The sequence below is a fragment of the Rosa chinensis genome, chromosome 3 (genome assembly GCF_002994745.2).
Source record: "Rosa chinensis cultivar Old Blush chromosome 3, RchiOBHm-V2, whole genome shotgun sequence".
Lineage (NCBI taxonomy): Eukaryota > Viridiplantae > Streptophyta > Magnoliopsida > Rosales > Rosaceae > Rosa > Rosa chinensis.
Window position 1 is genome coordinate 28,183,762 of NC_037090.1, and position 14,743 is coordinate 28,198,504.

The following is a 14,743-nucleotide window of genomic DNA, read 5'->3' on the forward strand; positions in this document are numbered from 1 at the left end:
CTTCACGAAGTGGTTCGTGAATGTATATGGGTTGGATCCATAATTACGCATGTTCAAACAATTGTGGTTTGAAGTCTACCACAGATGAGCCTACGAGCATTTAGGATAATGCTGCTTGTTTTGAACAAATGAAGCTAGGCTACATCAAAAGCGACAACACTAAGGATAATAAGCAACAACAGACTCTCCTCAAAATCAAAGTGAACTAGGTTTGATCTGAGGATAGTGTGGCAGACTTGCTGACTAAGCCATTGCCTAAATTCCACTTTCGAGAAACATGTTGGTAGCATCATTTGCGGAAGTTATCCGAACTCCCATGACCATAGTCATCAGGGGGAGATGCCGACATTAAGGGGAGATGTCTACATATAGGGTCTCGAAACGTGAATAGTGTGTTGTGCTATTTTTCCCCTTCAACCGAAGTTATTTTTGTCTCACAGGGTTTTTGCTACTCTGCAAGGTTTATAATGAGGCAACGAGAGAAGCACCACGTTTGGGTGACACAAGGGGGAGTGTTCAAGTAAATCCAGAATATGTGTCTGACCCAAACTCTAGGTTACTTAACCTAGTTGTAATAGGGTTAGGAATTAGAGATATTCTCGGAGATATTAATAGATATCCGATTAATTGTACGATTAACTTTCCTTGTACAACTCTAATTCTATGTCTTGTAATCCTCTATATAAAGAGACACTTATTATCAATGAACTCTCTCCCTATTTCAATTTTCCTTAAACAAAGTGAGAGTATTTTATGCTTTGGGTCAAGGTCCCAAAAAAAAAAAAAACTGTTAAGAGGCACAGCTTGGTACTGATGTGGCACACCTTAGAGGCAAAATTGCCACATGGCAGAAATATAAAGAATAAAAAATAAAAAACCTAAAACACAAATACAAAATCTTTCCCGATCCCCAATTCCCGTCTGTCTCCTGCGGATTTTCAGATACACAAATACAACTTGCGCCTCTCAGATATGGATGGTGGTTATGCACATTGAAACCTTTACAATCGAGAAGGCTTTGGATGCACATAGTTGTTGTTGGGGACGTCTTCGTAATCGGTGAAATAGTTGGCGCACGAGTAGGAAGCAGCTTTGTAGAGGGCTAACGATGAAGAAGGAAATGGTGAGAGATCATTGGTTTGATTTTGATATCATGATCTTTGGTTTGTTTGCTCACAATAATTCTCAGTTGGAGATTAATGTAGGATATGCTGATCTTTGGTCACAGACTCAACACTGCTACTATTACTTCGAAACCAGCCAATCTCTATTTGCACAGGTTTTTCTAGATTTGTGTTACCATTTTTAACACACCAAAGAGGAAGAAACCAACACTATATTATTTCATTATCAGATTTCAACACAATCCCCACCTGGCAAAAGCCTTGCGCTATGTGTCAAGAGCTTCCCTCCACTTGTCTATGTCCCCCTACTTACAAGCTGCATGCATCTCAAAGTTTTTAACCCTCTTACTAGAAAACCATACTTCCCAAATGTCTAATTTCTCAATCCAAGTACCCAATTGAGCTCTTTTCATTGTTTTTCCTGTTTATGAATCATCAAGACTTCTCTCTTGTTGGTCTAGTTAAGTCGCGAAGATCCCAGTGGTTTTGGTAAGTTAATCTATTGTCCAAGTTCCAATATTACTTTTGAAGTTATACTGAATCAACTACAAGATGTTCACTCATCACTCATCAATGTATAATCTCTGTACTCGTGTCTTTGATTTAGTAAGCTTGTGTGAAGATATTCAAGCAGTTGGTTTAACGGTAATAGCCTTATTGAAAGACTGTAAGTTAAGTGTTAAAGCTGAAACAGAGGGATGTTATGTGGATACTCGATGGGTTGTTGCTTTTATGTAATCTTATTTTCTGGGACCTTATATATAATATTGTTCTTTTCAATGATCGTTTCTAACTTTGTTTCATCAAAAACAGTTCATACGAACTTTAAAGTGAAGCTATGCTGCAGTGCAGAAGTTCTGCAGCATTGCCTGCTTTGCAATTTTGTTTGAATGGTCTGAATCAGTTGAGACTTTGGGGAATGATAGTCTTACATTTTTAATTTAATCTGGAGATTTGGGTTTAAAGTTATTGAAAACAGTCAGTATGGTGCATTCCAAACACTTCATTGGTGCTGAAGTTCTGATCAACCAAGCTCTATAAGGAGTTTTGGTTTGTCTCTTTGCACACTTTCTGAATTCCACATGAAATTTGGATATCTTATGTTTGTTATGTCTTCTTCAGTTCTTGAAATTTTCATAGTGAATTGGACAAAAACTTAAATTTGGTGAACCTTTTATAAAACCAATTTGATATGTCTTCTTCTTCAGCCATAAAGTGTTTATTTATAAAACCAATTTGACAGGTTTGTAACAATGTTTTCTGGCCATATTTTTGTTAATTTCCACATGTGCAGAGATCCAGAAATTTCCAAGTTAGATATAAGCTTATTCTAAGGATTAGCATGCAGTAGCTAGAACTCCTTCAAGTTGAGTACTATAAGTATCAAAAAGAGCTTCCTAGATTAGGGTAGTTGCGTACTTGGGAAATAAATTTAACTTTTCTGGTTTATGGGAGTTGGACCTCCACTTTGGTTGTGGTGCTTGAGCAATTATATTTCTGGGGAGTCTTGGTAGGGGGACTTCAGGTATATTTTTATTTTACTTTTTATATGTATGTACGTAACTATGTATACATACATTGTTGCACGGTAAGATTGCATGATTTGTGGTTGTGATTCAAAAAAAAATGGTGAACTAGATTTGCGAATTCCAGGGCCATATGATCAATGTTTGATGTTTGACATCTGGGGTAGTTGGTAGTAATGATTGAGCATGTTTCATCGGTTTGAAAGTGTCACATGCTTGTGGTTGTATCTATAAATAAGCTCCTACGGTTTGAAGCTCCCTACTGGGTGATGAGCTTATGTGTTCACCCCTATGTTTCATGGGAACTTCCCACGAGATATTTGAGGATGGGTGATAGCAACCAGGTCCACTTTGAAGTTCATAAGTGGACTAAGAAGAGGTTGCAAGGCCAGCCCAGTAATTGATTTGTTGGGATCATGGTACAGCAGACCCTAGTTGGAATTTTGCTTGATTAATACAGCTGGAATAACGATAAATGTTGCAGCATTTTCCAAAGAGCTGCCTACAAGGGTCTAGAGGAATTGGTCGAAGTGTCATTTAATTAGAGTCTATGAGTCATTGAATTAGAAGTTTAAGAGTCATGCTTGGATAATCAATAGTGGGTCTTTAAGGTCTATTTTAAGTCTGTAATTTTGCCACTCAAAGATGAGTGTTATGAAGTTCTTAGAGTTCTTTTTGAGTGATTTGCTAGAGATGTGAGGCCTTGTAGATGTTTGGCGGTAATTCCTAACGTTCTGCTGTTATAAGGCCAGTAGTTTCTCTTCCTTTCTACAATTTTATGCAATTTGTCTAGTTTTTCCCCCATCTATTCTAAATCAATCGGTTTGTGGCTTCTGAAAGCTGTCATTTGATTTCTGAATTTTGGCTCTGACAAATTCTGGTTCAGTGTTCGTACCGTTTATTTTCCCCCTCTTTTAAGGGTGGAGAACTTGTTGTATATACTTCAATCTGTACGTCATTGACTAGTTTTGATGAACTGGACAACAGTCCTATTATTAAAAGCTTATAAATGTTTGTGACTGTTATTTACTTGAATAATAGTGTCTCATAATCCACCTCATTTACGTTATATGCTTTTGGCTTCATTTGATATTGTTTTGAGTACTAAAGGCGACTTGCATGTCGTTCGGTAAATGAGTTAAAAGATATCTCTAGCTTGTGTCCCTGCTGATTTGGCATGGTGTAACTTGATCAGTCTGCCCCTACTAACTCTTCTTCCATTTGTTTTTATCACAGATTTGAGATGTCTGCAAACTCTGACTCCTCCCTCACTTGCGATTCTGAAGTTATGTCTCGGCCTCAGACCTCAGGAGAGACGACACATGCAGCAGCGATACACAGCCCACCTAGGAATGGTGAGGATGACTTGTCGGGGTACCACTATTGGAGCACAATGGCTGGACCTAACCATGAACACCTACTTATACCACTAACAGAGAGAGATCGTGTCCACCGATTCGTATTCGGGTTACGCTCTGATATCCGAGAAAGGATGTTAGGACACTTGGAAAGCCCATGGGAAGTGATGCTAGGAGAGGCTTACCATGTAGAAAGGTATGTGGAAGTTATTCACCAAGTATTGGCCCATGAGAAATCGGGCACTCAGATACCCAACGAACTACGGGAGCAAATGCAAATCATACCTATAGGGGAACTCGAAAGGGAACGCACAAGGGCATTTGAAGATGATAACTTGCAAGGATACCAGTATTGGAGCGCAATGGCTGGACCTAACCACGAACACCTTCTTATACCACGAACAAAGCGAGACTCTGTGCACCGGTTCATATTTGGGTTACGCTCAAATATCCGGGCAAGGATGTTAGGACACTTGGAAAGCCCGTGGGAAGTGATGATAGCAGAAGCTTTGCGCGTGGAAAAGTATATGACTGTGATTCAACAAGTATTGGACCATGAGAAAGCAGGCACTCAGATACCCAAGAACCTACGCAAGCAAATGCAAATGATACCAGTAGGGGAACTCGAAAGGGAGCGCGCAAGGGCCATATAGGAGTTGCATGGATGAGACATAGGTCAAGTATCACTATATCTTTTTTTTTAGATTTAAGTTTGGTTGAGACTTTGCTGTTTACAACCTTCTGATGTAGTAAACTTTGAAAGCTTGTTGTATCGTTTGGATGGTTTCAGCCCTTTTGCTTTAATGAATGGCATGTAGTTGATCATTTATGCGGTTGAAAAATATTCTGCGAATCATCCTCAGGCGGCTTCGTTTAGTTCACGGAAAGGAAAATAATTCATTTGTCTTTTCTATGGGAAGGGAAATAAAATTTCCCAATAACTTTCCATTACTAAAGGAAAATAATTCATTTGTCTTTCCTATGGGAAGGGAAATTAAATTTCCCAATAACTTTCCATTCCGATGTTTAGTAACATAAGGAAAGTTATTAGGAAAATTGTTAAAAAATTTGTAAATAATGTAATAAAATAATATGTTGTGAGTAATAAATGCAAGGAAATAAGGGGGAAAGTGATTCCTTTCAGATTTGAAATGAACCACTTTCCCTCTTATTTTCCATTCTTTCAGAAAACGATTTCCTTTCCTTTTGCATCTCAAACGCAAGAAAGGAACCTGATGCTTCATTTCCGCGAACCAAACGTGGCCTTAAGGAAAATCCATGCTATCTTATGCACGAGGAAAAAGAGTCGTGCTTTCTAACAATGTTCTTCTTTTTTTGGATAATATATATATATATATATATATATATATATATATATTTGTTGGATTGTGCTATATTTTTCTCTCGAGGAAAGTTTTTTTCGCCAATTAAACTTTTCTAGAAGCAAGTAGAGAATGTAATTTTTTGTTCGTTCTGATGACGTCACTATATGATTTGGTTTGTACAAATAACTTAGAAGTGGTTGGGTAAATATATTAGATGAAAATTCTTACAAAAAAAGATGAGCCTAATGAGTAATGATCAAGCTAAAAGTTTATTGGTAGCATACTCAGCCAAACGTGTGATTTTTTCACCTACTATGGATCCCATACTACCCCCCATAAACTGAAAATTCATAACCCCAATTGCTACGGGAATGCCATTTAATTGACCTGTGCCTGTTTGAACAGTCTCAATTAATCCTGTATTTTTTTTATAAGAATCAATAACACTTATCTCCAACTCGCGAATTTAGCGGATACAAAGCTATATGATAGCACCCAATTTTTCTGATTCGGCAGTTTGGTCTATGCTATTATTTATCATTCATGGACGTTGATAAGATCCTTCCATTTAGCAGCACCTTAGGGGATGGCATAGCCTAAAATAAAGTTAAGGGCAAGGTTCAAATGTTCTCTTTCCAGAATTTTAGTAATTCATACGACTATGACTACGGAGGGCACCAGGACCTACTGAAAACAATATGTTTAGGGGAGAGAGCCCTGTTGGAAGGAAAATATAAGAAGCTTTACGAACCTCTCTATAGAACGGCATGCATACATCATCGTTTCAGATTGACGTGGTATTCAAAATACTTCATAGGTCTAATGACTAATCTGCTACGGGCCTGAACGGCTAACAAGCCATTACAGTCCTTTACTTAGTCACATTTATAATTTAGCAATTACAGTAAATCAATCCAGTGTTCAAACACAGGACGTAGGTGTACAGAGCAAACTTTTTTTTTTTTTTTTTTGTGACTCGGATAAGTTTGGATATATGGCCTGATAAGTTCCGAGACATGATGGAAGACAACTTCTCAAAGTCTCCGAAATGTTGATAATTGCATAGCAGGTGTGCTCAGAGATAAAAATGACGAGTCCTAGACACTTTATCAGGGTATAGGACCATTAGTAGACAGATTGAGTTTGCCTCAATTCTAGCTTTCGCTATTAAGCCTGGATGCAAAACAAGGCAACTTGGCTAGACTCCATCGATGCTAAGGGATCACGGAATAGGTGCTCGAAGTAATCGGCCTGATGTCTCCCAAAATTTTTGGTGTCGGGAAGCATGCCTGTTGGGTAACCACGAGAGGTGAAAAAGATGTCTGCGACGATCATAAGTGAAGAAATTTCTAGATTGGGTCATGGAGAAGCAAAAAAGCTTCTGGTGGGTCACTGAGAGTTGAAACGATGTAAGTGAGCATGGGTACCTTGAGAGGATTTTTGGGTGTTCACAACGAGGATGCTCATACCGTGAAGAGGCTGCATGGGATGCGATCGAGTCTCTATGGCTGGGTGTACTAAGCAAGTTAGGTGGTACCCGACAAGTCAATGAGAGGAGTTGTCTGGGTGGTTCACCGAGGTGCCTATGTTGTCGAATCTTGCGGGACCAAGTGATTGCTCGACCACTTCTAGCGAGCTTAGAAGTTCCAAACGCTAGTCGCCAATCCTAAAAGTCGATAATTGTCAGGACATGTCAGCGGGGTAGAACTGGTAGGTGTTCAACTTGGGAAACTCGGAAGCAAATCAATGATGAGGTCAACCGGGACGTCGGCAACTCAGCCTAGGCCGGAGGTGATGGTTGACATCTGAGTCCCGTTGTGATGTTACTGGGTGCCGGAGACTCGAAGTATCCGAAATGGGAAAAGATCATCGAGATGTTGGATTATGAGTACGTAGGTCATTGGTCAGTGAGCACGTAGTGGCATATGCGCAAGAGAGGACATGCTCTAGGTGCAGAGATGAAGATTTAAGGTGCATGGAGAAGGTTTTTGTGTGCTTGGTTGCTCTTCATATCAAGACGGCTACGTGATTCCAGTGAGGGTCACCGAGAGGTGAAACACTATTGGGTTCCAAGTTGGGTCATAAAGAGGTGATGAAGCTTCTAGAGAGAGTTACCGAGAGTGGAAGACGTTTTCGAGTAGACATGGATGCCTATAGAGGAGTTTGGGTGTGCTGCCCATGGAGCTCCGATTGACATGGCTGGGTGATGTCAGTGGTGAAGAGATAAACCCAGCGGGTTCAAGTAAAAGTCAGGTATAGACATGTACCCTAGGACGAGTTGATGTGTGAGACTAGAAGTTCTATCAAGGTCTACCTGTAAATGGACTAGGACTATTAGGCGGGTAGTGGTGTGTTGCATAGCAACGATGAGCAGGAGTTGTTGTGCCCAAGTGATCAAACGGGTCAATTACAGACAAGTACCCTGGAGGTGCTTGATGGATACCATAAATAGGGTGAGTAACATGAAAGAGAAGAGCGACATGACTTCTTGTATAGTTTCCTGTAGACGGCACCATTGTTTCTGTGTTAATCCAGAGACTAAGTATGAAGCAAGATAGAGATAGAGAGAGATGAAACAAGATGTATAATGGTTCATCTCGCCCATGAGGCGAGGCTACATCCACTTAGAGATTCCAGTAAGAATGAGGCCAAGTAGCCTTTGTAGTGATACAAGTGTGGAGATCATGTATCCCATCATTTTCTAAGCAGGGGAGGACTTCCTTTTATAGCTGAAGAAAATTTCATCCCATTTTACATTTCCGATGTGAGACAATGTGAATATATATTGCTTCTCTTGAAGCCTTTTGGGAAGCATGGGTGGGTGGCCTCCCAACGAGATATTGGTCAACCTCCACCATGACGAGGTAACTCAAGTGTCGGTTGAGGTGATAGATGTTGAAGGCAGGGCCTACAATGTCACATGAACCATTAACGAGCTCGTTATTTTTGCTAGATGGTATGTAATATGAGCGGTACGTATGTACAAGGTTAAAATTAGAATAATAATTTTAAAATTTTAAAGCAATGTAAACGTCGAAGTTTACTGGGTTAAAGTTCAACCCATTGTTTTTTTTTTCTCAAGTAGAGGTGGCAAAAGGGCCGGCCCGGCCCATTTTAAGCGGGCCTAGTCGTGCTTCATGCCGTGCTTAGGCCGACCTATTTATTATCGTGCCGGGCTCGTGCGGGCCAATTTACTTAAACATTAAGCCCGATCCGGCCCATAGCCCGAGCCCATATCATGCCGGGCCAATAAACGGGCCGTGCTCGTGCCTATCCATTATAAAACACAATTTTACAATCTCAATTTGAATAAATAAAAAATTTTATTTAACTATTTAGAAAATTCAAATAAATTAAGTTCTACAATGTTTTTCTCAATTTTAGCTTTTTAAGATTAGTTTTCTAATAATTTTTTATATTCCACTACAAGAAAGAAAGAAAAAAAAACTCAAAATATATTGCTTTTAAATTGTGAGATTAATCTTTATTAATATAATGAAGATTTAATATCATATTATTCTTTCCTTCATTCTATAGTTGTATTATTATGAGATTAGTCTTTTTTCATAAACATATATTTAATATTTAGAAAAAATGTTTTATGTCAAAACAAGGATATAATGTTTTTTTTTTTCACTATTTTGACAACATAAAATAAATAACATTGGTGGAATTGTCATGAGATTTTAAATAAGGAGGTCTAATATTCAAATCTCATCATTGTGGTTTATTAATATTTTTAAAAACAAAATGAAATTTTGTGTTTGAAAAGGGCCGGCCCAAATATGTCTTGTTCGGGCCGTGCCGGGCCCATTACTGGCTCGGGCCGGGCCAGGCCAATGGGCTAATATTCCTAGGCCCAACCCGGCATGTTATTCTAACGTGCTCGGATCGTACTGGGCCACTAACGGACTTAAGCCGTGCCGGACCGCTTTTAAACGCGTGCCGGGCCCGTGCTTAGCGGCCCGTTTGCCAGCTCTATTTTCAACTATACATCAAACTTTCACCACTGCTGCATTCCTAATTTCCTATGTGAGTTTGCTTTTATGAACCATCATAGATCATTAGATCTCCTATTCTCGTTGCATGTGCAAATGAACCAAATCTAATCCCAGTTGCTTTCGATCCAATGTGGACACCAAAGTGTAGCACATGATCTTTGGATCAAAGTCAAGCTCGTTTTGTACGAAACTAGTACATCTTCCGTGCATACTAATTTAGGGAGTCACACCCTGTAGATTTCAAAGTTTTTCTTTTCAGTCATAACATGTGGCACAACGTGAGACTCTGTGCACAAACAATAGCCTTGAAGTTGAGAAAGAATGGACCAAGGGGTCCAGTGAAGTATTCTAGGGGAGCAAATCACGGTACCCAATTATGGGTCATCTGGGAAGTAAGATTTGAGCTGTAGGAAATTAGAGACAAACCGACACATCTCGCGGCTAATTTGGTGCCCCTTTGAACATGGAAAGCGGTGCGAGAGCTTATCTCCTTTGCTTTCCAACTTCAAATTTTATATGACAATATGTCAGGCTCTTTTCAACTTTAATATCCCACTAGTGAATTTTATTATTTTTGTCTATATAAGAAGGCCATTATAGCCGCTTCTTCCACTTCAAAACGATATGGCTCCTCTCTCCTTCTTTCTTTGCTTTCTGGCCACCATCGTTCTCTGCACTGCTTATGCTTCTGCAGCTGCTACTCTACACCTTGATGGTAATTAACACTTCATTCTTTCCCTTATTTTTCTGTTTCTTATACTTATAGAAAGTGTTACGACAAGCGCTACATGTTACGGCTTAAATTCCATTGCAGACGACTAATAGTCCAAGTTAAAAAATTTAACTTCATTAACATAAGCTTGGAGCTGCATGCTTTTATTTCTAAAGTGACGTATTTCCTATATCTTCAGAGTTTGGTTCATATATATTCGCACTGTTGGTTTATTTTTTAACTGTCTAAACTTTCGCGGGTCTAGTGATTGTTGGTATAGTAACTCTAGTTGTTATACATCGGTGTCGAGAAAAGAAGTAAACTTGTTATACATTCTCGATAGCAACCTAAATTTTCAGTTCTCAAAAAAAAAAAAAAAAAAAGTATCTAGCCTATTGATTAATACTGTGAAGCGAGTCATATCTTTAGGAACTATACAGTACATGTGTGTATATATATATGCTTACAGAAAGGGTGCTTTACAAGATGCCCACCTATGTAAAGAGATGGGTTTTCTTTTCTTCTTGATAATGAATTTTTAACTCATCTTTTGTTTTTTAGGGGAACTACCAAATGGACACTTCGAAGAATCACCCAGTTCCTCAAACCTAAAGAAAACAGTCATCGTCGGGAAACACTCACTCCCAAAGTGGGAAATCGACGGCCTGGTCGAGTACATCGCAGGTGGGCCTCAGCCAGGTGGCTTCTACTTTCCGGTGGCGCGTGGCGTCCACGCCGTGAGGCTCGGCAACGAGGCCTCCATTTCTCAGAACGTCAATGTCAACCCGGGTTCGGTCTACTCTCTCACTTTTGGCACCACAAGAACTTGTGCTCAAGACGAGGTGCTCAAGGTCTCGGTGCCGGGTCAGTCTGCAGAGCTTTCCATACAGACTCTGTTCAGCAGCGATGGGGGTGACACTTATGCATGGGCCTTTAAGGCAACTTCCAAGGTTGTTAGGGTTACGTTCCACAACCCTGGGATTCAAGAGGACCCCGCTTGTGGTCCTCTATTGGATGCTATTGCAATCAAGGAGATCATACTTCCTCAGAAGTATATAAGAGGTATAATTTTAGATTTTAAACCTTATTTGATGTTTGTTTTACTTTCTTGATCGACTCATAAATGAGGTTCAAAACCGAACGATTATATAACTTAAAACGAGAACGATTATATAACTTAAAACGAGAAACGTGATGAACACTATGGTGAGATCAACGGCGCGCTTAACTATTTGAAGCAACCTTACTAGCTATCATGTGGTCAAGCATCACAAGGTTAAACAAGTTGAATAAAATAGCCACTTAGCGGGAAGTCCAACGATTATCTTATAATTAAAACTTATGAGACTTACAAATTACCCATTAGTTATTTAACAGTAATTTAAAAGTTCTTGTTGAGTCTTTTTACTATAAGATACACACTACAGAGAGCCATTTTACTACTTATAATTAAATATGATTTAAAGCAATCTAGATACAAATTGATATCAAGGATATCGATCAGTTGTTATAGTTGTTGTAGTCTTTACTTTGGTTATGTAGTCGGTAGGGATCTAAAATCTGAGACTTTTTTTTAGTGTGCGTGTATTCATATGGAAAATATATAATTGTTTGGGAGGTCAAAGTTTGAGAATATAGTCGCTCTTGCATTATTCTAACTTAAATCATTCTCACTGTATGTGCAGGTAATTTAGTCAAAAATGGTGGCTTTGAAAACGGTCCTCATGTATTCAAGAATTTCTCAACCGGAGTCCTCCTCCCTCCAAAGTTACTGGACCAAATCTCACCGCTGCCTGGATGGATCATCGAATCCCTAAAGCCTGTGAAGTACATTGACAGGAAGCACTTCTCAGTTCCAGTCGGATTCGCAGCAATTGAATTGGTTGCAGGAAGGGAGAGTGCCATTGCTCAAATTATTAGAACAATCCCAAACAAATCCTACAACCTTACCTTCACCATTGGGGATGCAAAGAACGGTTGTCATGGATCAATGATGGTTGAAGCCTTCGCTGGTAAGGAAACCCTAAAAGTTCCTTATGTGTCTCAAGGCAAGGGTGGATATAGAACTGCAAGCTTCAAGTTCCAAGCAGTTTCCCCAAGAACTAGAATAACATTTTACAGTGCATACTATCACACAAAGCTTCATGATTTTGGTCATATGTGTGGCCCTGTCCTAGACAATGTCATTGTCTTTCCAACTAGATATTAATAGCTTTTATTTTTGGAGGCGATTGGACCCGACTGGTTTTCTATATTATTGTTCGAGTACAAGATCTTGAAATATGAGTAGGTTGTGCTTATTTCAATGCACATTTGGCTTCTCAACATGTTCCTAGTCGTAGGGCTAATTAGTCCGAATAAGTTTGTGAAGGCATTGTGGTCTTATTGAGGAAATTTGTTGTGAGTTGATACGTACTTTTTATTTAAATCTTTTTTATTACATCAATAACTGAGAAATATAATAATTAGTCTTTTATGAGAATATAGTCGAACTCACTATCTCTTACTTATAAATAAGAAATTTATGTCACTAGACCAAATGATACTAGGCAATAAAAATTATTTTTAAATTCACGTTTTCATCATCACTTATTCCTATAGGGTAGTTCTAGTTGGACCTCTAAATTTACTATTTGGACATCTCATCCTTAGTACACATCTAATTTACTTTTTAGAATACTTAAAAAACTAAGTAGACCTCCTTATTTTTACCAAAACACTCTTGAATATGATATACAACAATTTGTTAATCTACTTTTTATCTCTATCTTCAACCGTGAAAAGAAGAATGAATTAAAATCACATGATATTGCTCTCTTATGAGAAAGTCTCTCCTCTACCAAAATTAATCAAAGGTTCTCCATCTTGATATGTTGCTGAAATCCTTTTGAATTTGCTAAAAGAATGATTTCAAGAGTTTTATGTTAGAAGATCGAGTAATAATTATATCATAATATTCAATTAATTTAGTTTAAGGAAATTCCAAATCAGATTATTTTGAATTTATTTTTGTATTAAATGATGGACCATGTATAGAAATTATTATTTTTACTTAATTATTTAGGTAAATTATAAAACTATATGGCAATATAAGGAAATTCCGGAAGAAATAAAAAAATAATTTAATTGAATGTTATATTTAGACAGGTAAGAAGATTATTATTAATTTTTTTTTCCATTTTTCTTTTTTTGTTCTTATTTGTCTTTTCATATGACTTGATAAAGTCTATTAATAATTGAAAAAAGTTAGAGATCCAAATATTAAGTTTGGAGGTCCAACTAGAACCACCCATTCCTATATCCAAAAAAAAAAAAAAAAATCTCAAACTTCAACTCCATCAGTTCCTCTATGTCATTTTCTATTTAGGAAATTCATAAATTTCACATTTTCATCCCCTATTCTTATAACAAAAAAAAAATATATATATAGTTACCGACAGTAGCCAAGTTTATATCAAGTATTTCCTTTTATGTTCAAATTGTAATTAATGACTAAAAATCTCTTTTTTTAGATATAGGAATAGGCGATGAAAACGTGAAAATTAAGGATTTCCTAAAATAGGAAATCAGATAGAAGAACTGTTCAAGTTGATACTTGAAAAAAATCTTTATATTTTAGGTAAAAATAAGGTTGAGGGATCTGTTTGGAGATGCTTTAAGAATTTGAAGAATTACAGGATGATCTCTTTTTACATTGCCCAGCTGCAATCAAGGATTAAAATATTAATTTTTACATATCTATCGGAACTTTAAAACAGGAGATATCAGAAATATCAGGGATATATCGGAGATATTTGAGGAAATTTTTTTTTTTTGAAAAAGTAAATTTATTAGAATTAGATATAAATACATATAAATACATTAAAAAAAGAGACTCTAGGTAGTTGAAAAGTCACCCGCTGGTCTACCAACATACTACATAGAGTCAACTACAGACTACATAGAATCACAAACTACACAATAACAAATGATTTATGATTCATATAATTGCGCCACATTTTTTTACACTCTTATGCGAATCATAACCCAATAGTCTGTTCTCTTTGTCTGAAATTTTAATATAATTAAGGCCAATCCCATATAATTGAGAAAGATGAAGTGAATGAGTTACTTTTTGAAACATGGCTCCATCAAGTTTGTTTTCTTTTGCTGAAATTGTTTCATCATGAATTCTCTTCGCCCAGATTCGTCTTCAGAGAATTTCTCCTCACCTAGATTCCACTGCTCACTTGGTTTTCCCTCTAAGGGAATACTCCTCACCCAGATTCACTTTGAGGAAACTTGTCACACCCCTAATTTTTAAACATAAATAAAAATCGATATATAATCCCATAATTATACATGCGTGATCGTTTAGCCATCAATACCAAATATCTTGAAAACTTTTTCCCTTAAAACCAAGTACATACTTATGCCCTGAACCCTCAAAAATTAATATACACTCGCTCCAAAGAGTTATATATTACACAATCTTACGAATTAAATTGTCAACAACGAAATTAAATGTAACTGCCGCTCAGAGTTAACTATACAACGGAAGTCTCTATCAACGGTAAAGTCACAAAATGGCTTCCTACCTTAAAGCTGCAAAGGCGCTATCTCAGCTTCATCCCCAATTATCTTAACCTGCAGGATTAACCCCTACACAGTTTGAATAGTGTACCGGGTCGTCACACAACAAACCCGGTAAGCTTTTG

At 37.7% G+C, this 14,743-nt stretch overlaps 2 protein-coding genes across 3 annotated transcripts; both read left to right on the top strand.

Moving 5' to 3' along the window:
• Nucleotides 1-874: 874 nt before the first annotated feature.
• LOC112195379 lies at nucleotides 875-4,850 on the top strand. 2 transcript variants are annotated; one of them, XM_040517097.1, is made up of 3 exons: nucleotides 875-1,123; nucleotides 1,229-1,613; nucleotides 3,887-4,850. In XM_040517097.1, exon 3 carries the CDS (start codon nucleotides 3,894-3,896, stop codon nucleotides 4,659-4,661), a length of 768 nt encoding a protein of 255 aa, XP_040373031.1. In that variant the 5' UTR covers nucleotides 875-1,123; nucleotides 1,229-1,613; nucleotides 3,887-3,893; the 3' UTR covers nucleotides 4,662-4,850. The 2 variants fall into 2 exon arrangements, with proteins under 2 accessions (XP_040373031.1, XP_024191565.1); XM_024335797.2 differs by lacking the exon at nucleotides 1,229-1,613 and having other exon boundaries at nucleotides 876-1,123.
• Nucleotides 4,851-9,942: 5,092 nt separating this feature from the next.
• LOC112193522 lies at nucleotides 9,943-12,371 on the top strand. Its single transcript, XM_024333702.2, has 3 exons — nucleotides 9,943-10,049; nucleotides 10,608-11,108; nucleotides 11,732-12,371. Exons 1-3 carry the CDS (start codon nucleotides 9,959-9,961, stop codon nucleotides 12,253-12,255), a joined length of 1,116 nt encoding a protein of 371 aa, XP_024189470.1. The 5' UTR covers nucleotides 9,943-9,958; the 3' UTR covers nucleotides 12,256-12,371.
• Nucleotides 12,372-14,743: the final 2,372 nt, after the last annotated feature.

Excerpts from the sequence above, each read along its gene's own strand:
- LOC112195379 (XM_040517097.1), top strand. The coding sequence starts at position 3,894 with ATGTCTGCAAACTCTGACTCCTCCCTCACTTGCGATTCTGAAGTTATG.
- LOC112193522 (XM_024333702.2), top strand. The coding sequence starts at position 9,959 with ATGGCTCCTCTCTCCTTCTTTCTTTGCTTTCTGGCCACCATCGTTCTC. Across the intron at positions 10,050-10,607 it reads TGCTACTCTACACCTTGATG|GGGAACTACCAAATGGACAC; the intron begins GTAATTAACACT and ends TTTGTTTTTTAG. Across the intron at positions 11,109-11,731 it reads TCCTCAGAAGTATATAAGAG|GTAATTTAGTCAAAAATGGT; the intron begins GTATAATTTTAG and ends CTGTATGTGCAG.